General features: G+C 46.5%; 1 protein-coding gene across 2 annotated transcripts in view; it reads left to right on the top strand.

The window, feature by feature from the left end:
* Positions 1-25,206, top strand: part of SDHB (succinate dehydrogenase complex iron sulfur subunit B) — a 31,180-nt gene that overhangs the window by 4,747 nt on the left and 1,227 nt on the right. For both annotated transcript variants that reach the window (XM_053207820.1, XM_027060295.2), the window contains exons 2-7: positions 5,297-5,424; positions 15,854-15,939; positions 18,427-18,563; positions 19,192-19,308; positions 20,424-20,525; positions 21,743-21,865. In XM_053207820.1, coding sequence (XP_053063795.1) covers positions 5,297-5,424; positions 15,854-15,939; positions 18,427-18,563; positions 19,192-19,308; positions 20,424-20,525; positions 21,743-21,865 — 693 coding nt within the window. The remainder of the gene's footprint in view (positions 1-5,296; positions 5,425-15,853; positions 15,940-18,426; positions 18,564-19,191; positions 19,309-20,423; positions 20,526-21,742; positions 21,866-25,206) is intronic.

The following is a 25,206-nucleotide window of genomic DNA, read 5'->3' as shown; positions in this document are numbered from 1 at the left end:
CGTTTCTCTATTGCATAAATGTATTTGTTCTTATCACAGCTGCCATAATCCTGTGGATTAACTCTTAGTGCAGCTCAAGACAAGCAAACTCCTTCAGTTTAGAACCACAACCACCTCTGGTAATTTTTATTTTTTGCATCTTCTCTCCTCATTCCTGTTAGCCGCCCCCCCCCCCCCATTATCCCTCCAAGTGTTGTGTAAAAAATGTTTTTAACTCAAAATAAACTTAAATTCGGTGTTTTTTAAAGAATTAGTTATGTTTTGGGGCACTCCGAAACTTACGTTTGGGGTTCCTCATGGTGCTCTGTTGTGATGCACCCTTGTGGTTTCTTGCTCACATCGTTCACAAGATAAGACTTTGTAAATGATGTCTAAAAAAACCTAGTCACTTTTGGGAAGATCTGCATGATTAAGTCTAGACCTTTGTAGTTTTGTAGAGTGGATATGAAGCAGACATAAGTATTAGAAAGAGTTGTTAAGGTGAGGACCCGTTGCAGGACTCCACGGTCACCTTTGGCAGGCTTTGTGGGAATGAGACCAAGCTTGATACAGCTGGATGCCTGTTGCCCTCAGACAGTACTTTTAAATCAGGCTTCACGGCCAAGAAGCTGTAATTGACAACCTCAAAGTCCCGAGTTTTTTTGAAAGTCCAAGCTTTACCAATATTTTAGTGTAAAAAAAAAAAAAGTTTCTTTTTTAAGGAGTTAGATATTTTTTTTAAATGCATTTTATTTTTCTCCCTCTCTCTACCACCTACCACAGGCAAGGCAGCCACCCACTCTGGGAAATAATTTGGTTATTTTGTAAAAAAAAAAGGAGATATGCAACTGTCCTAGAATCCAGGAGTTACCTTCCTGGGCATTTATTTTTCCCAGAGAAGTGGAGATATGTTCACACATACTCGTTATAAAATCATTCATAATAGCCAAAAACTGGAAACAGCCCCGAGGTCCTCTAGTGGGAGAATGGCTGAACAAACTAGGGTCCATCATATCATGCAGCATTACTCGGTAGTAAAAAGAAACTACTGTTGAGGTGCACACGACTTGGATGAATCTCCAGAGAATTCTGCTGAATGGAGAAAAACCAATCAAAAGGTTCCATACTAGATGATTCCATTTATATAACATTGTTGAAATAACAAAATTACAGGAGTGAAGGACTAAGGGGGGAGGTATGAGGGGAGTGGCTTTGATAAAGCAATCCCGGGGGTCTTTTCGGGGGTGGGAATGCTCTGTGTCTTGACCGTTATCAGTGCTGATGTTTTGAGACTGTGCTATAGATCGGGACTGTTTTCACTGGGGGAAATTGAGTAAAGGGTATGAGGGGTCTCATTATTAATTCTTAAAAATGCATGTGATTCTACAGTTATCTCAGAATGGAAAGTTTAATTTTTTAACAAAGCAACAGACTGGATATATGCAACAGCATGAGGGAAATCCAGAAGCATTATATTAGGTGGTAAAAGCTAGACCCAGGATGCACTGTCTGATTGCATTTATATGAAATTCTGTAAAAGGGGGCAGGGGTGCCTGGGTGGCTCAGTGGGTTAATTGTATGACTTCAGCTCAGGTTAGGATCTCGCGGATCATGAGTTTGAGCCCCACATCAGACTCTCTGCTGTTAGCGCAGGGCCCACTTTGGATCTTCTGTCCCCTGTCTTTGCCCCTCCCCTACTCGTTCTTCTCTCTCAAAAATTAATAAATATTTTAAAAAATGAAATTCTGTAAAAAAAATCTGTAATGATAGAAAGCAGATCAGTTGCAAGGGGGAGGGAGTGGGCACTGATTGTAAAGGAACACTAGAGAACTTTCTAGGTGGAAGTGTGCCGTCATAATTATGGTAGCAGTTATACCACTTTATTAAAACTCTTCAAACTGTACACTTAAAATTGGTGAGTTTTATCGTAATGAAGTAGACTTTGTCATCTAACCAAAACAAGGTGAAGCACTAAGCAAGCAGAAGCCTGCTGGAGTATCTTCAGTGATCTTTTTTCACTTCCTTCACTTTGTCTTAAATGCCACAAGGTGGCGTTAGCCAAATGTTCCTGTTTTACAAAATGGAGTCCCTGGGGACGCCTGGCTGGCTCAGTTGGTGAAGGGAGCGACTCTTAATCTTGGAGTCATGAGTTCAGGCCCTGCAGAGAGCTTTTTAAGAATAAGTAAAATACAATAGCATGGAATAGAATCTGCTAAAGGAAAAAAAAAAAAAAATGGAAGTCCCTAATGGAAGATGTTCTTTTGTAGAAATGACTTGTTTTTTTAATTTTTATTTATTTTTTTTTCAACGTTTATTTATTTTGGGGACAGAGAGAGACAGAGCATGAACGGGGGAGGGTCAGAGAGAGAGGGAGACACAGAATCGGAAACAGGCTCCAGGCTCTGAGCCATCAGCCCAGAGCCTGACGCGGGGCTCGAACTCCCGGACCGCGAAATCGTGACCTGACTGAAGTCGGACGCCCAACCGACTGCGCCACCCAGGCGCCCCAAAAATGACTTTCCTTTTATTGCTGATGTTAGCCAGCCTGGTGATAAAGGAAAAATCTGCTTTTCTCTTCACCTTCACTTTCATCTTCCCATCTTTCCTTTTTTCCTCCTGGTAGCTGAGGTTTATATTTTCAGCCTCACTTAATTTGGGACGTTTTTTGCCGGCAAGTAAGAAACTCCATCGCACCTGTTGTAATTACACCGTTAACCTCCCCAGTTTTGTCTGTTTTTACCAGTTTGTAAGAGACTTAGCTGGCCTGGGATATAGTCTGTGTGTTTCTGCATACAGACCAGGGGCTCAGCTTCTAACTGCCGTTGGACTGACAGGATCCGTGCTCTGCTCCCAGGGTAGAGCCAGCGGTGGCCGCCTTGTGTGTTCACCTCGAGGGAAGGGTCTTCAAGGACTGTGGAATGGGGACAGCATGTTTGCATTTGCCTAATGCTCAATTTTTGCTTTGTACTTTTTTCTTTTTTTTTAATTTAATTTTATTTTAAATTCCAGTATAATTTCTTGCGTTTGTCTTCAGTTTTTCCTAACCACGAATTGAAATGCTATACACAAAGGCCTGGACCAGGTATGCTAGAAGATGCAAAATAGAACCTGTTCCATGCTGTGAATGATTAGTTTTAGGTGTCAGCTGGGCCACAGGGTGCCAGAAAACTGGTCAAACATTTTGGGTGTTTCTGTGAGGGTGTTTTTAGAGGAGGTTAACATTTAAATCAATAGGCCCAGTAATGCGGATTGACCTTCCTGATGTAGGTGGGCCTTATCCAATCAGTTGAAGGAATGAATAGACCAAAAGGCTCCCCTTCCTCCAAATAAGAAGGAATTCTTCCTGCCTGACTGCTTTCGAACTGAAACATCGACTCTTCTCGGGTCTTAAGCCTGCTGGCCTTTGGCCTAGAACCACATCATCGGCTCTCCTGGTTCATGGACCTTCAGGCTTTGACTAGATTTACATCATTGGCTCTCCTCGCTCTCCACTTGCTAACTGCAGCTCTTGGGACTTTCTATCCTCTATAATCATGTGAGCCAATTTCTCATTAAAAAAAAAATCTCTTTTTATGTATATGTATATGTGTATATATACCTTTCATATGTATCACGTATTTATATGGATAGACACATTATTGGTTCTGTTTCTCTGGAGAACTCTAATACACATGCCCTCAAGGCATTGAGACATAAAAAGGAGACAGAGCCAAGAAGAAACCTCCAAATATTCACAAATAAATGGACTAGTACAGTGTTCAGGAGCATCGGCTCTGGGGTCAGACAGACTTGGGTTCCAGTCATAACTCCTCTTGTCAGCTGTGTTATCATGGGCCCATCGCTCGGTCGCTGAGCCTCATTTTTCTCATACAAAGACTCTGGAGTAATTAGTATAAAGCATTTACTACAGTTCCTGGCAATAATAAATTGTGGCCTTAAAAATGAGTGTGAATTTAAATATAAAACTTTTGAGCAACAGCACCCTTTTTGTAAATATGTTATGGGGAAGCTGTTCTGGTGAAGGACGGAATTAACCAGAGACCAGCCCTCTTAACCTGACCCTCTCATAGCAGCCTCTAAGGTGGTAGCACTCTGGAGTTGCTGAGCTCACTGTGTGAGACCCGCTGGCAGAGATGTAAGTGTCCAGGAGATGGGATAGAATCATCATGGAGAACAGGACTTGGGTGTTGGTTAGTTCCCTACATGGGTTCTGTTCTACAGTATTCTTCACCGTCTTTCCTGCTGCAGTGCTGTGAGCTGAACGTTCGTGTTCCCCCAAGTTCAAACGTCGAAACTCTAATCCCTATTATGATGGTATTTAAAGATGGAACGTATGAGAGGGAATCAGGTTTAGATGAGGTCATGAGGGTAGAGCTCTTATAATGGGATTAGTGCCCTTACACAAAGGGGAAAAGACGTGAGATCTCTCTCTCCGCCACATGAGACAGCAAGGAGGTGGCCATCTGTCAACCAAGAAGAGGGTCTTCATCAGACACCAAGTCTGCCTGAGACCTTGATCTTGGACTTCCCAGCCTCCAGAACCATGAGAAATTTGTCGTGTTTAAGCCACCCGGTCTTTGATGTCTTGTTACAACAGCCCAGACTGATGGAGACATCTAATCTAGAAACACCGGCATCTCGTTTTGACAACCACAGTAGCTTTCTACTGGTTTCTCCCCATGTTGCCTGACAATTCTTCCTTTGTAGCCAGTGATACCGTTCTCAAAAATAAAAATGATTATGTCATCCACCTGATAATTCGTTCTGGCTTCTCATTGCTCTTAGGGTAACATCAGAATCTTGACTTCCTCACATTTCCCACTCCTCCGACGTTACTCAAGCCCCCCTGACTCATATTGGACTTTTCTCCCAGATGTGCTGTGCTCTCCCCCATCCAGGCCTCTACACGTGTTGTTCCCTCAGTTTATAACACTCTCTAATCCCTACTCACCAAGTCTCAGCTTCATTATCATTTATGGGGCCTTCCCTGATCTCTTGTACTAGTGTAAGTCTTTTCTGTATTCTTTCCTCTTTATACTTTATCATAAATATTTAATATCTCTCTTGCTTAAAGTAGATTCCGTGAGGGCAAAGACTGTTTCATTAAGTGCTATTTCACTAGCCCCCAGCACCATGTCTGGTACGTGGCGTGCTAGGTGCTTAATATTTGATGGATATTGAATGCCTTCTGCAAGAAGACAGTAATGTGTGGGTTTATAGCCAGTGCTGTAGTTTATAGCACCAGCTAAACAGTAGGATTTGTCTTGCATTTTTAATAGTTTTTTCCCCCCCTTCTTGTGAACCTTTTCGATTCCAGGCCTGCCGGGGGGCACAGACAGCGGCAGCCACAGCTCCCCGAATCAAGAAGTTTGCCATCTACCGATGGGACCCAGACAAGACGGGAGATAAGCCTCGTATGCAAACTTATGAAATTGATTTGAATAAGTGAGTATCTCTGTGAGAGCTAGATGTTTGCTAAGTGAAGGTGAGCTGTTGATCCGAGTCAGGGACCTGCTTTTCACATCCACGGAAGGTTTAAAAACAGATCATCCAGTGGCCCTGGAATTTACTGTCTCTTTTTCAAATGAATTGAGGTAGGCACCTGATTCGAAAAGATAATTAATACCAGGAAGAATAACTTTTGTAAAATTCCTTTCCTTTCCCCAAATCGGAGGATGACAAATTTCTTTTTTTTTTTTTAAATAAAGTTTATTTCTTTCTGAGAGAGAGAGAGCACGTGCACATGAGTGGGGGAGGGGCAGAGAGAGATGGAAAGAGAATCATAAGCAGGCCCCCCACAGTCATCGCAGAGCCCGACGTGGGGCTCGAACTCCCGAACCATGAGATTGTGGCCTGAGCTGAAATCGAGAGGTGGACACTTAACCGACTGAGCCACCCGGGCCTCCCCAGAGGATGACAAGTCTCTAGGAGTACTGGTAGAGCTGGAAGGACACCGTAAATGTCTCTGGAATGGTAATATGACAAGATAGTGATGCAGTTAAAATAGTAGCAGAGATCCATACCTCTGTATTATTTGTCTTTCTGTCATCTCAAAGTGCCACAGACCTAGCGACTTAAAACGCCTGGATTTATTACTTTTCAGTTCTGCAGGTTAGAAGTCTGGTGAAGGTGTCATCAGACCATGGGTCGACGTGTCAGCAGGCCCTGTTTCTTTCTGGAGACCGGGGAAATCCGCTTTCTGTTCCCTTGGGCTGTTGGCAGAATTCAGTTCCTTATGGTTGCAACACTGAGGTCCCTGGTTTCTTGTTGGCTGTAAGCTAAGGGCCGCCCCCAGGTTTTAGAGGCCATGCACCCCCCAGCTCATACTCCCCGTCTTCAAAGCCAGCGACAGCAGGGTGAGTCCTCACCTCTTTCTGAACCACTCTTTCATCATCTTCCACCCCGGAGGACCTCCACAGGCAGCCAAACGGAAGAAAATCTGGTGAGCTGGGCTCCCCAGCTCCCCACTGCACTGCCTCTCCCCTCTCCAGTGTAATCAGAACTGTCCTATTTCATGATCTGTTTTATTTGTAAATGAATAAGGACTTTATGTGTTTGAACAAAAGCTTCCGTGGCACAAAAAAAAAAGATTTGAAAACTACTATTCTAAATGCTTTCTTTGACTTTACCAACATGTAAGTTCTGTTAAGCACTAGAGTTAGTTGATATATAACCTTGTCAGACAGACACTTACCAAATACCCAACAACCAAAAGTGATTAGTAAAATACGTGTTAAAAACAAAAAACTCTAACTACTTGGAAGTTAAAAAGCACTCTTTTAAACAACTACTTTTATTAAGGAATCATTTCAAATATTGTTGGATACTTGGAGAATAAAAACAATGCAAATCAAAACCTACAGAATGTGGCTGAAACTTCAGAAGAGTTAAATTCATAACTAACTTTTTAATGTTTATTTATTTTGAGAGAGAGAGAGCACAAGCAGGGGAGGGGCAGAGAGAGAGAGACTCCCAAGCAGGCTCCGTGTTATCAGCACAGAGCCTGATGCAGGGCTCAATCCCGTGAACCCTGAGATCGTGACCTGAGCCGAAATCAAGAGTCGGACACTTAACCGACTGAGCCACCCAGGTGCCCCCATAACTATTTTTTGACGCTAAGAAACGTAAAGAGTAATTGCATTCTTCTCCGGTTACAGCAGAGTAGCTTTCATTGTACTAACCCTCAAGTAACAGCTATAAACTCTGGACAGATGACAAGCAGTAATGACCTACAGGCACAGCAGAGTGACCAGAGACACTGGGAATGAGTTGACACTTGGAAGAACAGAATGTTACTGGGTTTTACACTCTGTGACCTGAGGGCAAGCCCCAGTGGAAGCAGAGGTACAAGGCCAAAAACACGATAAAACCACAGTCTTACTAGCTTGATGTTGTATAGCTACCACAGTAACCAGTAAACGAGGGGGCAGTCCTGGAAAGAAACATAGAGGGGGAGCCCCAAAGTCTGTTTGTGAACTGCCCAAGTCTGAAGTTCAGCGCATATTAATTATTGCTTTAAAAAAAAAATTAAAAAACTCAGGGGCCCTTGGCAGGCTCAGTCGGTAGAGCATGCAACTCTTGATCCCAGGGTCGTGAGTTTAAGCCCCACATTGGGCATGGAGTGTCCTTAAAATAAAAAACTATTTTAAAAGGATTTTTTTTTAAATCAATACTCTATAGAGAAACACAATAAAATCCAGAGTTGCCACGTCATTTATTCACAAAGTCCAGCACATAGTCCAGAATTACTAATCATATGAAGAAACAGTGAAACCTGACCCATACTCAAATGGAAAGACCAGCAATGGAGGCCACCCAGCCCTGAAGCAGTCCAGGTGTTGGAACTAGATGTGCATTTTAAGGAGTTATCCCTATGCTCGTAGATAAAGGAAAAGATGCTCACGAGCTAGAACATCTCAGCAGGGAAATAGAAACTTTTAAAAAGAACCAAACGGAAAATCTGGAACTGAAAACAGCAATATCTGAAATAGAAAATTTACTGGATAGCAGATTGAAGACAGCAGGAAGATTCAGTGACCCTGAAAATACATTAACAAGAATCACGTGTTCTTGAGACTAAAAAGATTGGAATGATATCAGAAGGTTTAACATATGTCATTGGAGTCCCAGAAGGAGTGGAGAAAGAGAAAGGGCAAAAAAAAAAAATACTTGAAGAACTAATGACCAAGAATTCCCCAGGCTGGTGAAAGACATAATTGACACATTCAGGAAGCATGAACTTCAGACAAGGTAAATACAAGGAAAACTACACCCACGAACATCATACTCCAGTTGCTGAAGATCAGAATGAAAGAGGAAATCTTGAAAGCAGGAACGATAAAACACATTACAGCCTGGGAAACGATACAAATGATTGTTTACTCAATAATTGTAGATGCCAAAGGACCATGAAATGCCATCGCTTAATTACTAAAAGAAAAACACCGTCAGCCAGAATCCTGTACTCCGCAAAATGGTGAGGATGGAATGAAGACATTTTCAGGTAATAAAAAATCCAAGAATTCACAGCCAGGAGACCTGTACTAAGTGCAGTGTGAGAAGTTATCTTGCCTGTTGAGAAGGAAGAAAGGAGAAGGAATGAAAAGCACTAGCTATGGTAAACAGGAAACCATTTTTCCTCTTAATTCCATTAAAGTATACATATGACTGTTAAAAATCTAATACTGTGTTGTGTAACAGACCGCTTACACAGATGTAATGTGTGTGATGACCAGCATAAGGGCTGGGAGTGGGTTGACCTATAAGGTTGGAGGGTTCTTACAGTACATGAAATGGTACAGTATTAACTCAAAATAGGTTGAAAAGTTAAGGACACATTATAATTCTAGAATAACTATTTATTAAAATGCAGAGTGAGATAGCTAAAAGCCAATATATAAATTAAATGGAATTCCAAAACTGCTTACTCCATCTAAAAATACTACTTAAAGCAGGAAAGAAAGAACAGGGGCAAAAATGTTGGGACAAATAGTAAAATGAGAGAGCCAAATCCAACCTCATCAATAATTATATCATTAAAGGCATTAAACACTCCAATTAAAAGGCAAAGACTGTCAGAATAGATAAAAAGCAAAACCCAATTTCATGCTACTTCTAAGAAATACACTTTAAATATTGTTAAAAACAAAACTCAACTAAGTAAAATTTAAAGATCTTACTGGCATGGGGCGCCTGGGTGGCTCATTCGGTTAAGCGTCCAACCCTTGGTTTTTGGCTCAGGTCATGATCCCAGGGTCCTGAGATCGAGCCCTGAGTCAGGCTCCACGCTGAGCATGGAGCCTGCTTAAGATTCTCCCTCTCAGTCTGCCCCTCCCCTGCTCACACGCTCATGCTGTCTCTTTAAAACAAAAAAAAAAAGGAAAGGGATGTCTGGGTGGCTCAGTCGATTAAGTGCCCAACTCTTGATTTCTTGGTTTCGGCTCAGGTTAAGATCTCACAGTTTGTGAGTTCGAGCCCACATCAGGCTCCGTGCTGATGGTGCACAGGCTGCTTGGGATTCTCTCTCCCTGTCTCTTTGCCTCTCCCCTGCTCCCACACGTGTTCTCTCTTGAGCACACACACGCGCGCGCTCTCTCTCTCTCTCTCTCTCTCTCTCTCAAAATAAATAAATAAACCTTAAGAATCTTTACATAATTTAAAAATAAAATTTTTTTAACTAAAGACAGATCATCTGAACATTATCAGTCATCTTGATCTAATTAATATTTTTGAGACACCACACCAAACAGTTGTAAAATACATGTTCTTATCAAGTGTGCAGGGAACATTCACTGTGATGCTGGGCCATAAAACAAATCTCAGTAAATTCCAAAAAATTAGGATCTTCTAGAGTGTATTCTCTGACCACAATGGAATTCAAATAGAACACAGTAATAGGGGGCACCTGGATAGCTCGGTTGAGCATCTGACTCTTGATTTTGACTCAGGTCATGATCCCAGTGTCCTGGGATCAAGCCCCATGTTGGGCTCCATGCTGAGTGTGGAGTGTGCTTAAGATTCTCTCTCCTTCTGTCCCTCTCCCCTTCTCATGCGCACGCTCTCTCCCTGTCTCTCTCTCAAATAAAAAGAAAATATGAATAGTTCTGTATTCACTATAGATATGAGATGCGTTGTTAAAAACCTTTCATGAAGAAAACTCCAGGCCCAGGTGGCTTCACTGATGAATCATGAAACATTTAAGAAAACTCCTAATGCCTGTTACATCCTTTCAGAAAATAAACAAGGAATAATCACTTCCCAGTTCATTTTAGGAGGCCATCAAAACCTGATTCCAAAATCTAATGGAGACGTCTCATTACAAAAAGGAAGGATATAGATTGGTATCTTTCATGAACATAGACACAAAAATTCTCAAGATTTCAGCAGATCAAATCTAACCATCTATAAGAAAAGGATAATGCCTTAATAACCAAATTTGGGCTTGTCCCAGGGGTGCAGAGTAGTTTTAACATTGGAAAATCATGGGTGCCTGGGTGGCTCAGTTGGTTAAGTATCCAACTCTTGATTTCAGCTCAGGTCATGATCTCACTGTTTGTGAAATGGAGTCCACACCAGCCTTCAGGGTCCGAGCTGGGTGTGGAGCCTGTTTGAGATTCTCTCCTCTCTGCCCCTCCCTGCTCACAGTTCCCACTCCCACCCCCACCTCTCCATCAAAATAAGTAAACATTTAAGAAAATTGGAAAATCAGTCCGTGTCATTCATCCTAGTAACAAGATAAAGGAGAAAAACCAGAAGTCTGCACACTTGAAAAAAGAGGGGGAGATTCCTCGACTAGATAAAGAGCATCTATGGAAAATCGACAGCTCGCTATGAAATAGTTAGTGCTCTGCCCATAAGGAACATAGCAAGGGTGTCCACTCCGCTTCTGTTGAGTGTTCTACATGACATTTGAACAAGTGCATTAAGGGCAAGTTAAAAATAAAGGGCATGAAATTTGGAAGGGAGGAAATAAAACTGTCACCAGTCACAAATAACATCATTGCTTACATAGAAAATTTGAGGGAATCTACCAAAAAAAAAAAAGAAAATTCCAGGGAATCTACAAAACTACAAGGACATAAGTAAATTTAGCAAGGTTGCATGGTACAAGGTCATGCAAAAAGGGTTTTTTTGTTTGTTTGTTTTACTAGCATCAGCCATTATAGAATTTTATTGGAGGGTCTAACCAGGGAAATTAGGCAAGAGAAAATAGAGCAAATTGACAAGGAAGAAGGAAACTCTTCATAGATGACATGACCTTGTATATAGAAAATCTTAACAAATCCACACCAAGAAACTATTAGATCTAAAAAACTAGTTCAGCGAGGATATAAGATCAGTATATAAAAATCAGTTGTATTTCTATAAACTAGTCGTGAACAGTCCTTAAATAAGAAAATGGTTCCATTTACAATAACATGAAAAAGAATAAAATACTGAGGATCCAGCTTAGCAAAAGAAATGCAAGACTTGTACGCTGAGAACTATAAAACATCGGTGACAAGAAATTAAAAACCTAGGGGCAACTGGCTGGTGCAGTCTGTTGAGCATCCGACCCTTTTTTTTTTAACCCTTATTAGAGAAAGAGAATGCAAGTGGGGGAGGGGCAGAAAGAGCAAGAATCCCAAGCAGGCTCCTCACTGTCAGTGCAGAGCCCATTGCAGGGCTCCAACTCAGGCTGTGAGATCATGACCTGAACTGAAAATCAAGGGTCAGATGCTTAACCGACTGAGCCACCCTGGGTGCCCCAAGTGTCCCAGTTCTTGATTATGGCTCCAGTCATGATCCCCAGGTCAAGGAATCAAGCCCCACATTGGGCAACACACTGAGTGTGGAGCCTGCTTAAGATTCACTCTCTCCCTGGGGCGCCTGGGTGGCTCAGTCGGTTAAGCGGCCGACTTTGGCTCAGGTCATGATCTCGCAGTCTGTGGGTTCAAGCCCCGCGTCGGGCTCTGTGCTGACAGCTCAGAGCCCGGAGCCTGCTTCACATTCTGTGTCTCCCTCTTTCTCTGACCCTCCCCTGTTCATGCTCTCTCTCTCTCTGTCTCAAAAATAAATGAATGTTAAAAAAAATTAAAAAAAAAAAACAAAAGATTCACTCTCTCTCTTTGCCCTGTTCACTCTCAAATGGGGGGGAAGAAAACAAGGAAAGAAATTAAAGACTTAGATAAATGGAAAGACATCGCATGTTTAAGGGCTGGAAAACAATTTTTTTAAGTAGTCTACGCCCAACGTGGGGCTCAAACTCACAAGACTGAGTCACACACTCCTCCAACTGAGCCAACCAGGCGCCCCTGGAAAACAATATTTTTAAGGTGGCGCTGCGCCCCTAAATTGATTTACAGATTCAACACAATTACTGCCAAAAGCCCACCAGTCATTTTTGTAGAAATTGACAAGCAGATCCTAAAATGTATATGGAAATGTAAGGGACACAGAATAGCCAAAAAAATCTTGATTTCTATGTAAAAATGTTATTTGCATCATTGTATATAATAGAGAAGGATTTAAGCAAGCTAAGGGTCCTTCCGTAGGAAAACAGGTGATTACTGTCCTTTATTGGAGATGTTGAATGAAAAAAGCAAGGTGTTATATATATTGCGTTTTTTAGGTGTGAGAAAAATATACTAAACTCTTGAACAGTCCCTAGCTATTATGAAATTTAGCAGGAGAGATCACTTGAAGGGAGGGCTTTGGCTTTTTAACTTGATATTTGAAATTTTTGTAAAAATAAAGAGGATTGCTGCCATTGAAAACATGCCAGGACAAGAATAGACAGATCATCTGAATTTTTTTAAGTTGCAAAATAAATTCTACTTCAGTGAAATTCTGTTACAGAATACCAGAAGGAGGTACCACAAATCAGAAGCAAAAGAAGGTTTAGTCAGTCAGTGATTTGGGGCAATTGACTAGCAGTTTTTGTAATTTGGGGGGGAATAATTTTAAAATGCATGGGGTGCCTGGGTGGCTCGGTTAAGCTTCCAACCTCAGCTCAGGTCATGATCTCACAGTTCATAAACTCGAGCCCCTCCCCTGCTCACGCGCACGCGCGCGCGCGCTCTCTCTCTCTCTCTCTCAAAAATAAATACACATTTTTTTTTAATGTAAAATCTAGAGGAAAATTCTAGTCTTGAAACGTCAGGAAGGGGTTTAATCTTTTTAGATTTAAAATTGATAGTACTGGGGCGCTGGCTGGCTCAGGCAGAGGAGCGTGTGACTCTTGATCTTGGGATTATGAGTTCAAGCCCCATATTGGGTATAGAGATTATTAAAAAATAAAATTTTATAAATACATACATTAAAAATAGTGATAGTATCATAAGGGGAAAGGGTGGTCAACTGTAACATGTAAGCATTTAAATCTGTGTGGTTTAAAAGTTCCATTACCAAAATTAGAAGTCAAATAGCCAATTGCTGGTTATGGGCTGGAGGTGAGGGAGGGGCAGGATTCGCCACTGATAGAATAGATTGGTGGTATAAATTTGGTCTTTTCCAGGGTTTCTGGCTCCTAAAACCCTTGTGATCCAAAGTGATAAGAGCTATAGGGTCATCTTTTGTTATAATAGTTTTGGGTTTGTTCCCGGTTTCTGAAATAGCTCCGGATAAATACTGAAGGTGAAATGGGCTTGTATTTTTTATTCATGACAAGCCCCTTTCAGCCGCCTGAGTTTACTCTAATGAGGTGGTTTCTAGAAGTCTAGATAACCACAGGTTGGGGTGGGGGCTGATTACTAGGGAACCAACCCTGTGTTTAGACTGTTGGAACCCTCTGCCCTACCCCTTGACCTGAGAGGGAAGAGAGGTTTGAGGTCAAACCACCGACCGGCAGCACCATGTAATCAATCATGCCTGTGCACTGAATGAAGCCTCCATGAAAGGACCCGAATTGTGGGGTTCAGAGAGTCTGGGTGCGTGAACTCGTGCAGGTGCAGGGAGAGGGCACGGAAGCTCTGCTCCCCTTCCTGGGCACCTTGCCCTGTGCACCTCTTCCACTTGGCCATTCTACTAAATCAGAACCTAGTGAATTACCTGTTTATCTAAGTTCTGTAAGCTGCTCTAGCAACTGTCAAACCCAAGGGAGGGGATCATGAGAATCTCTGATCCACAGCCAGTCTTCCAGGGGACAGCCCGAGCTTGCAGCGGGCAGCGGGTGTCCAAGGACGGTGGGGGTGGGGGCTGGGACCAAGCCCTTCAACTGTGGGATCTGATGCTGTCACCGGCCAGTGGCGGTGGGGCCAGATTGAGTTACACTGTGGGGACACCCAGCTGGGGTTGCAGGATTGCTCGGTTCCGGAAACCACACGCCTGGTGACCAGGAGTGTCAGAAGTGAAGTACTGGGAATGATGAGTTTTGGAGCTTTAAAAAAGATTTTTCCTTTAAAAACAATTCCTAAGATCTCCTAAACAAAGAGGCAAAGAACAAGGGTGGACCGAGTCTGTAGCATAGTCGACTAGAATGAAGGTGCCGCACGGGCAGGAGTTTTCATCTGTTCCCTGGTGTATGTCCAGCAGCCAGCATGGAACCTGGCACAGCACACTTCCAGTAAGCAGCTGGAGCGTGAAGAAAAATCAATGGCTTTATGACAGATACTCAACCACTGAAATACTCAAAGATCTCAGATTAAAACAATAATACTTCTCCATTCTCAAAATAGCAGAGGTTTTTAAAGGGTAGTTCCCAGTGTTAGCAAAGATAGGGTGGAAAGGGTACTTGCATATTGCTGACAGAAATACAGATAATGCAGCCCTGTTAACTAATCTTGTTGTGGTGATCATTTCACCATATGTACATAGGGGCGCTTTTTTTTTTAAGTTTATTTATTTTGAGGGGGGGCAGGTAGAGAGAGAGAATCTCGAGCAGGCTCTGTGCTGTCAGCACAGAGCCCGACGCAGGGCTCAAACTCACAAACCATGAGATCATGACCTGAGCTGAAATCAAGAGTCCAACACTTAACTGCCTGAGCCACCCGCACGCCCCAGTATATACGTATATTAAATTACGTGCTACGCTATCATGCTGTGCACCTTAAATTTGCATGTCATATGGCAATTATATCTCAATAAAGTAGAAAAAAAAGAAATCTGGATAATGCTAAAGGATATTGGGGCGGGGGCATATTTTTTCAAATCCCATGCATAGAGCAGGACTGGGAGGCATGGGCGTGACAACCAGGAAATAGGTTTGTTGAGCACGTGACTGTGCCAGATACTATGAAAGTCACATGCTTTTATTTCATCTTTGTAATAATCCTGCGATTTTAAGTTTTGGTTCCATTTGACAAATAGGGAAAACAGGCTCAGGGAGAGTGAACCGTTCATACAACTGCAGCCTCTGCACGATGATGGTCACAGTTACACGGAGCGAATGTGGCAGGCGCTCTGTTTGACGTCCTGTGTGTTAATTCACCTGCAGCGGTCCTGTGAGATGAGGGGCTGCCTCTGCTTCGTAGGTGGGAAGCTGATGAAGCGGTTTGCCAAGAACCTAGCGAGTGGCCAAGCCAGGGTTCTGACCAGGTTCTCAGACGCCAGGCCTGCGCCCCAAGTTCCAAGCCCTGTGCTACTGCCCTTCCTCTCACCCCACTGCCCCCTCACGCATGGGCACTCGCAGTGCTTTGGAGTAAGGGGGCTCTCTCTCTGCTCCTTCAGCTTTCCTTTCCCTAGAAATGTATACGCAGCGTGACTCTGCAGGACTTAACAATGTGTAAGAATACACAAAAATAGAACGATGGAAAAATTCCTGAGTGTGACCTCAGAAAGCCAAAAGGGTAAGAGCAGCTAACATACACAGACGTGTCAGATCATACTATAATAACGAAGTATAGGTACACTGGACTTCGCATCAGTACGACTGGGGTGTCTTGTTGTTTTTGGTCAGATGTGGTCCTATGGTGTTGGATGCTTTAATCAAGATTAAGAATGAAATTGATTCGACTTTGACTTTCCGACGATCATGCAGAGAAGGTAAGCATCTCCTTCCTTATTAGGCTTTAGACCCTTATGCTTGGTGCCCGGGCCGGCCACGACTGAGACAGCTACCCGAACAGCTGGCCATCTGCCGGGTGACCTTGCTCTGCGTCGCACTTCCTTTTCTTGGGTAAATGTGTCAAAAATTCGAACTGTGGTACAAGCTCTGGTTTCTGAATTTTCTTCCCGTCAGGAGCTTTATGTCACGTGGTCACTGCATCCGGCGGTCCCTGTGAGCTGTCACACCCTCAGGGACCAGCTTGGGTCTGCTAGCCGGCCACTTCTGCACCCGTGCCAAGCTGCTTGGCTGGGGGGCAGGGGGGCAGGGGGGTACGGGTGTGCCCCCACCCCCAGCTCCCAGCATTACACGTGCTCAGAGCAGCTGCTCAGTAGGAACATTCTGGGTGGGAACAGAGTTTCCCACAGTGTGCAGCCGGTGTCGCAGGAGCTGATTTCCAGCAGTATTCAGACCCGCGTGTTTTACTTTAACAGCCGTGTGTTTATATGATACGTTAGAAAAATATAATTACTGATGACAGTGTAACAGTGGTAAAGTGTTTTAATATAAATCTAAGTAAACATGAGTTGATTTTAAGAAAACCCCTAAATAATCTTCTAGTGGTACATTTTGAGTACCAATCACAAAAGTCACAGAGGGATGCTACGAGGGCTGACTGGTCCCGATGGCCGTGGAGCACGGTCTGTGTGCCCGGCTCTGTTCTGTTCACTTTACGCGGAATAGACCAGCCCTATTAGTGTGTACGCTGAGGTCCGGGGAGGTTAAGGGACTTCCAGAAAAACACACAGATAGTTGGGGAGCCAGGAGTCCGCCAGATTTCTCAGATTCCAGAACTGCACTCAGGCGGTACACTCTGCTGGCCAGGCTTGGAAAACCTGACAAAACGAAACAGAGGGTAGTGTGGGCCAAAACAAGTGATTGAATCTTCTTCCTAAAATAACCTTTCCTAAAAGGAAAAGTCACTATAGATATTGGCCCATCGCTTTTTAATCTTCGTTCTGCTGTACATTTCAGGTCATTCAGTCCTGCTTCTAAGACATCTGCTTTGATTCATCTAATCTTACAGGATGGGATTTAGTGTACCAAATGCTGACAGATATTACCATAGTTTGGCTGAGTCCTGCTGTTCAGGGAACATTCTGCTGTAATTAAACACCAACCTTCCCCATGTAAGTCCTGGCAACACAGGAAATATAGATGCTTTTCAGTAACCTTTCCCCGTAAGACTTTTTCAGAGCCAAGAATATAAGCTGTGGCCCATCTGGACTAAAAACTACGAAGCAGAATGATATTAATTACCACTCCTTTCTCTTCCCTTGTTGGTAAGAGAATTTCTAGGGGAGCCTTTTTCAGAGAAGAAGAAAATTTGTTTATTTTTGAGAGAGAGCATAAGTGGCTCCAGGCTCTGAGCTGTCAGCACAGAACCCAACGCGGGGCTTGAACTCACAAGCTGTGAGATCATGACCTGAGCCGACAGTTGGATACCTAACCGTCTGAGCCACCTAGGCACCCCAGATTTATTTTTTAAATTGTATGCCATCGCTTACAAAAGCATATTTCTCTGCTGGGATGCCAAGCTTACATAAATATATTGACGACATTCAGTCCCCTGGGGAACTATAGGAGTATTTGCTTAAGACACGCTTATTAAGATTCACAGAAGGGAGTGGTCTCACTAAAGTGATAACCCAGTGCACGTCTCACAAGTAATCACATTTCTCTGGCCTGATCTTCAAAAGACAGCTTCAGAGAAGTGGATTCATATTGCATAGTCATCTTTAAACTCTGAAATACCTAGGAAATTTCCATACACGGGACGTGAGTCCAGGCAAAGAGAAGTCTCATTTTCAGGGTCCTGCGTCAGCACCTTATTTTTGCTGTGCTTTGGTTTCAGTTAGTTCATTCTTCTCCTTGGAAGGTCAGTGCTCAGCCAGTTTACGTGGGTTTCATATCCCCAGAGCCGCTATGCTGCTAGTTTTGGTGAAAACAGAGTAAGAGTTCTATGTGGGTGATCCACACCCAGGCCTAAACCAGAAGATGATATTTTGCTTTTGGTTTCTGTCTGTTAGAGTTTGAGTTCAAATAACAGGGACTTTAAAAAAAAACAAAACTCCCCCCCCCCCGCCCCGAAAATACATGAATCATGGAGCTAGGACTGATGTGGGCACTCTGTGATGCCACCAGTGCCCCAGGCCCCTTCTGTCTTCCAGCGCCATCTGTGGCGTGTCGATTCCAGCCTCAAGCTTGCCTCGTGGTCCCAAAATGGCTTTTGGAACTGCGGCCGTTAGATCTGCATTCCAGGCAGAAAGATGGAGGAGAGGGAAAACAGCATCACCTTCTGCCCCGGGTAGATTCTGTGTCAGTGCTGCCCCTGATGGTAGAGGAACAACATTCCAGGAAAGAGAGTTTGAAGCTGGACTGCCTGAGCCTGGGGGAGGAGGTGTTAAATGCATTCTCTCTATCAGGCATCTGTGGCTCTTGCGCGATGAACATCAACGGAGGCAACACTCTGGCTTGCACCCGCAGGATTGACACCAACCTCAGCAAAGTCTCCAAAATCTACCCTCTTCCACATATGTATGTGATAAAGGATCTTGTTCCCGTGAGTTTCTGCCTCCCTCCCTCCCTCCCATCCCCCCTTCTGTCTCCTATTCCCCCCCCATCCCTCCCCCTTTTTTAATCTTCAGGGGAGAGGGGAAGAGGTGTGTGTGAGAGAGAGAGAAAGATACGTTATCAGTTCTTTAGGGCAGGCTTTTTCCCTGAGTTAAGGAATTTGAATGGTGGAAGATAAACCCACCTAGAAGATTCTCCAGCAGCTCATTTGGTGAGGATTGTTTGGGAATAACTGGGCACAAGATTGTAGAGTTGGAACAGTCCCAGAATCAAGAATTTGGCCATAACTACAAAGAATTCATGTGGAAAATCCCAGTGGGGAAGACAACACTGGTTACGCGTTGGACTTTAATTTCTGCCTCCCCGTGTTTGACCACCTTCACTGGAGGGGCTATGGGATTGGAAGGCTTCCTGAGCGGGTGAAGGAGAGATTTCCGAGCCACGATTAATGCTGACCATTTCTCCTTCTGTAGTCTTTGCACAGATCCACGCCGAAGTGAGTCAGACTTCTGTAGGATCGGGGGGAAGTAGGGATTGTCCACGAAATGGGGTGAATAAGAAAGCTAAGGAGTGGTGGTGAAATCTGACCCTTTTTTCCTTCTGCCTCTTAACCTCAGGACTTGAGCAACTTCTATGCTCAGTACAAATCCATTGAGCCTTATTTGAAGAAGAAGGATGAATCCCAGGAAGGCAAGCAGCAGTACCTGCAGTCCATAGAAGATCGTGAGAAACTGGTCATTAGTCCCCACTTATTGTCTTGCTTTGAGGAATCTTGTTGCCAAGATGCTTGCCAGGAAGTGTGGCTTGGGGGGATGGGGTGGGGAGTGGCAGCATGGGATCGTGCAGACCGTTTATTTAGTGTGTTCTGGAAGGAAACTGCAAGAGCATCTGTCCAAGGGCTGGACTGCCATCCTCTCGGGACCACGTGGGCAGTGTGAACCCGCAAGGGCCCACAGTGGACCAGGGGTCTGGAGCAGGCCCACACTGCCTAGAAGGGCACGTCATTACCGTGTTGCAGGATGTTTGTCTTTTTCAAAAGAAACCTGTGTGCAGATTACCAGGTTTTTCCAAGCTGACACCCCCATCAGAGGCTCTTTGACACTCGGGGGCAAATGAGACACGTCCTGGCCGTTGGTGGTCCTGCTTCCACCACCCGTTTTGCAGACAGGACCAAAGGGGTTCATGGCAAAACTGGGACTAGAACCTTGCTGTTCTTTGCTGACACCGAGAGTCCAGGGATTGCTGGGTAGGGTGGGGGACAGCCCTGTCACTCTGAGTTCCAGTATCCAAGCTGTGAAGTGTTTTTGTTTTGTTTTGTTTTTTAATGTTTATTTATTTATTTATTTTTGAGAGAGAAAGCACGAGCTGGGGAGGGACATGGAGGGAGAGCGGGAGGGAGGGAGACAGAATCCCAAGCAGGCTCAGAGCTGGTCAGCACAGAGCCCGATGCGGGGCTCGAACTCATGAACCTTGAGATCATGACCTGAGCCGAAGTCGGACATTTAACCAACTGAGCCCCCCAGGTTTCCCTGGTTGCTTTTCTTTGTTTTGCTTTTTTGGGGGGTTTGTTTGCTTTTAGGTAACAGAGGTGGTGTATTAAAGGATAAGTACATTGTACTTGGCCTTCAGAACTCTGGGTTCTAATCCAGCAAATGTTTACATTTTGGTTCCAAGATCTCTTTTTACAAATCTGATACATCCATACAAGCCACCCCTAGGATTTTGCCAAGAAAACTCACATGCAAATAGTCGCTTTGTTCACGTGCCGACCGCCGGCATCACATTCAGTCGGCTAGAAACCCGAGTCTCTTCGGCCTTGGGCCCCTGACCGCCCTTTCCCTCTGCACAGGACGGGCTGTATGAGTGTATTCTCTGTGCCTGCTGCAGCACCAGCTGCCCCAGCTACTGGTGGAACGGAGACAAATACCTGGGACCCGCAGTCCTTATGCAGGTAAGGTGCTCCTTCGTTGCTGTAAGAGAAGTTAAAACTGAGGCATCCAGAAGTCCAAGAGGACGGTGGCTTGTTGGCAACCAGGATGCCAACGGGCATCCGTCACAGGCAGGGCAATGGGGTGCCTGCACTTCGCGTGGTTTCAGTACATCTTCTGCAAGATACCTCGTTTCTGTGTGGTGAGGGTCACCCCGAGGCAACGCATGCCTGCAGATGTTAAAACGCATTCCCTGTGCAGCTGTCTCTTGCTTCCCCACGTGCCCGCTTTCCCCAGACCACATCTGTCAGGCAGCCCCCCATCTCCCTCCCCGGGGAGTTTGGACGTGCAGGCCGGAGAGAGAAATTTGACTGAGGGGCAGCCTCCCAGCTGTAAGTTTGGAACTTGTTTCCAGGCTGATGAAAACCTGGAGTCCTGGGTTTAGGGGTTGCTTGGAGAGGAGGCAGCACGGCCTTGCTGGGCACATCGCTGCATGTGTACTCACTGCAGGGAAACTGCCTTTGTTCCTTCCCATAAAGCTGTGCTTTTTAAGTTTCTGGCCAGTGCTTTTCTCAGATTCTCGAGCAGCTCAAAAACACCAGTTCTCATTTCTGATCTTCCCACGAAAAGGGAAGCTCCGTGCGGTGTGACCACTTAGCAGCATTGATTCCCATCCACATAAAAGATCGAACGATGAGGCCCGTTCGTTCACCGTTGGCACCCGCACCATCACTGTGAGGTGCTGGGGAACGGAGCCCCCTCCGCCTCCCTGCGCCAGCAGCCCGTGCTCGGGCGGTTGACCACCTTCAGCCGGCCCATGCCAGGCTCCCGGATGGGCTGACCAATCACGGGAGTCTGTCGGTGGAACAAATATTAAATATCCTCTCTGGACAGAGATCTTAAGTCATCAGTCTACGGGAGATGGTGGGTAGGTACCGTGAAGGTGGTTCCCTGACTCAGAAGCTGGGCATCCAGGAAGCCAATGAGGGGGTGGTGCCTGCTCGCATGTAATTAAGCACCAGGGTACCAGGTGCAGTGTGGCTCAGAAGTTGGGGGGTTGTTAATCCAAGGGGGTTACCGAGGAGTGGGGGGGGGCCTTGCCTTGAAAGATGGCAGGACTTAAGGAGCAGAGACGAGGCCCCTAAACTGGGAGACTCCCTCCCTTCTGCACCCCTGCCTGGGGCTTTGAGCTGTGACGGGTTAAGCTGCCAGCTCAGCGCCTCGGCCCCCGGTTCCCCAGGCCTATCGCTGGATGATCGACTCCAGAGACGACTTCACGGAGGAGCGCCTGGCCAAGCTGCAGGACCCGTTCTCCCTGTATCGCTGCCACACCATCATGAACTGCACGAGGACCTGCCCCAAGGTACGAGGCGCCGGCGGCCCTCCGCCTCGCCTCCGGGCCGACGTGTCCGAAGCGGCGTGTGCGGTTCCTTCTGTGTCCCTGTGCCTCCGCCTCGCAGCGTCGCACAGTCTGCTATGCTCTCGCAGCCAGCCCGTTCGTTCTCGGGGTCTTTTCTCGGTCTCAGCTCGAGCTCACCTAGCTTTCCCTCCCCTTCCTGCTCGTCGTCCTGCTTCCTGGACTCGCCCTGATTTCAGCTTTGGCCATCCGCCTGTCTTCTCTGTGTTTCCGTGCCACATCCGAGGCGCATGGCCCGCTGTGGGCTGGCTGCCCTTCGGTCCAGGCGGTGGGCAGGGAGCAGCCCGGGCCACGCGGCTCAGAGCGTGGCTGCCCCTCGAGCAGAGACTGTAGACAGTGGGGTGAGTGGGTGAGCAGGCAGCAAGATGGAAACTGGGATAACCAGCCAGCAGCTTTAAAGAAAGGGTGGGGGGAGGCAGCCAAGTTTAAACAGGACATCCAGGTGGGTAATTCCCTTCTTTTTTGCCTGACACCCGTGTTTCCAGGTGCCCATCTCTGCCACGGCGCTTCTCGTGGTCCATCAGCAGTGGGGCCTGGTAGGGGCCCCCAGGCGGGGGTGAGGCTCTGCCCCCGGGACCTCTAATTTGTGGGGCAAGTTAGACCACTGACGTGCTCAGAACAGCTCCTGGCACAGTGAGCGCTCAGGAAATGGGCCCGCAGACGGGTGCCCAGCCTGTTCCAGACTCAGAGACAGCAGCTCCGGGGGGCACTTGGCTTCTGGGTGCATTCCCTGGCGGGCGTCTTTGCATGACACCTGGGAGCAGACAAGAACGGAGGCTGTCTGGGACCCATGGGAGGACACACAGGCCCAGATTGTTTGAACTGGAAGGGACCCTTTTACAGACGGGGAAGCCGAGCCCGGGCAGGAGTAGGGAGGGCAGCGACTTGCCAACGTCACTGTCGGGGCAGGCCAGAAAAGCAGGCCCCCTGCCTCCCAGACTAGTCTCTTCCTGCTGCCCCAGATCAGGTGGGCTCGTGTGTGCTGACCCACTAGTCCTGTGGTAAGCGGAGGCGGGCAGGGGCGCCGTGGACGCTCATCCCTCACCCCATCACCCCCTCCACCTCCCCAACGCAGCCTATGTTCCCCGCCTCTCGTGTGCCTTTCCAGAGATTGCACGCTGTACCAAATGCATACAGGGCCTGTTCAGTCCCGGTCACTGCCTTTATCCCTTAATTTATTTTCGAGATCATTCCATAGCAGCCTTGGAAGAGTGTTCTCTCTCCTTTTCTTTCCTTCTGAAGATCTCTTTTTTTCTTTCTCTTTTTCTCTTTTCTTTCTTTCCACACATTTCCCCCCCCCCCCACCGCCACCCCCCACACTATGGAAGTGCTTTATTGGCAGTAGGGTCGAACATACAAAAGGTTCTCAGCGGATGGGACCAGGCAGTCACGAGGATAGATGACACCATGAGTGAGGAGAGGGAGATGGCTTAAAAGAAATCCCATCATCTGGAGCGTCCGGATCACAGCACTCCGCAGCAGCCCGTGGGTCTCCTCCGACCATCCTGTTCCAGGGCTTCCCCGGACAGCCTCCTTGGCCTCGGGAGGCGTCATAGTTACTCGGCCCCACCAGGGTGGGGACTGCAGGGCGGACAGCACCGGCTCCATAGCCCAAGATCGGGGGCATCAGGCCCCGCGGAGTCCAGTATGGAGAGGGGAGTGCCAGGGTCAGGCCAGGGCGGAGCATCTGGGCAGGGCCAGCTGGCCGGACGGGCTTGATCTCAGGCAGAGCTGGGTGCTTGGCATCAGTGAGAAAGTTGTTAAAAGGTGCCACCTCCTGGAAAGAGGATCTCTTTTGCATCGCTGGTGGGAATGCAAGCTGGTGCAGCCGCTCTGGAAAACAGCATGGAGGTGCCTCAAAAAACTGAAAATAGAACTACCCTACGACCCAGCAATGGCACTACTGGGCATTGATCCTCGGGATGCGGGTGGGCTGTTTCGAAGGGACACATGCACCCCCACGTTTATAGCAGCACTATCAACAATATCGAAAGTATGGAAGGAGCCCAAATGTCCACCGATGGATGAATGGATGAAGAAGATGGGGTATAGATACACAATGGAGTATTACTCGGCCATCAAAAAGAATGGAATCTTGCCATTTGCAGCTACGTGGATGGAACTGGAGGGCATTATGCTAAGTGAAATTAGTCAGAGAAAGACAGACATCCTATGACTTCACTCATTTGAGGACTTTAAGAGACAAAACAGATGAACATAAGGAAAGGGAAACAAAAATAGTATAAAAACAGGAAGGGGGACAAAACAGAAGAGACTCTTAAATATGGAGAACAAACAGGGTTACTGGAGGGCTTGTAGGAGGGGGGATGGGCTAAATGGGGAAGGGGCACTAAGGAAGCTACTCCTGAAATCATTGTTGCACTATATGCTAACTAACTTGGATGTAAATTTTAAAAAGTAAAAAATAAAATTAAAAAAATAAAATAAATTAAAAAAAAAAAAGTGACACCTCCTGGGAGCCTGGGTTAAGCGTCCACCAGACTCAGGTCACAATCTCATGGCTCGTGAGTTCGAGCCCCGTGTCACAGAGTCTGCTTGGGATTCTCTCTCCCTCTCTACTCCTCTCTCTCTCCCTCACCCTCCCTCTCCTTCCCCCTTCCTCCCTCTCTCCCTTTCTCTCTGCTTCTCTCCCCCCTCAAAATACATAAGTAAACTTTTTAAAAAGTGCCACCTCCTTCTTCACTCCCTCAGTTTCCTCTGCACGCTTGTTGGAGCTGCGTGTGCGTACAGATTCAGGCCCCTGAGAGGGCAGCGCCACTCTCCCCCCCCCCCCCCCCCCGCCTCGTCCAGGCCATGGGTGTTAGAGGTGGCAAACTTCCACTTCCTGCTCAGGGCCCATGCGACCCACACTGTCATTTCAAGGGTAGAGTTGTGCTTCTAGAAAGACGGGGCTCTCTTCTCACCTCGGCTGCATCCTTGTGTCCCTGCTGAGGCGGCCGGCGCTCACTGGGCTCGTCATGGTGCCTCCTGCGGGATCAGGGTTACTGGCCAGTCAGGCTGCCACGGGAGCTTGGGAAGGGTCCCCAGGGAGGGCCCTTCCTTCCCGGCACCCGTGAGGGCTCTTGTGTGTCCACGGGAACGTGTAAGAGACTGAGCGCTGCCGGCTGGTTGGGACGCCGGCCGTGGCCGTGGAAGAGCTGCCCTCTCCTGGACGTGCGTGCGTCTCGAGCACACGGCCCCCGTGGGTCTGCGCAGGGGGGCGGGAGGGGTCACCGGAGCCATTCGGCCGCTGTGAGGTGTCTGCAGGTGGACACCGGAGAGCCCTG

The sequence above is a fragment of the Acinonyx jubatus genome, chromosome C1 (genome assembly GCF_027475565.1).
Source record: "Acinonyx jubatus isolate Ajub_Pintada_27869175 chromosome C1, VMU_Ajub_asm_v1.0, whole genome shotgun sequence".
NCBI lineage: Eukaryota > Metazoa > Chordata > Mammalia > Carnivora > Felidae > Acinonyx > Acinonyx jubatus.
The sequence above is the reverse complement of the archived record's forward strand: the minus strand, read 5'-3'. Positions and strand labels throughout refer to the sequence as shown.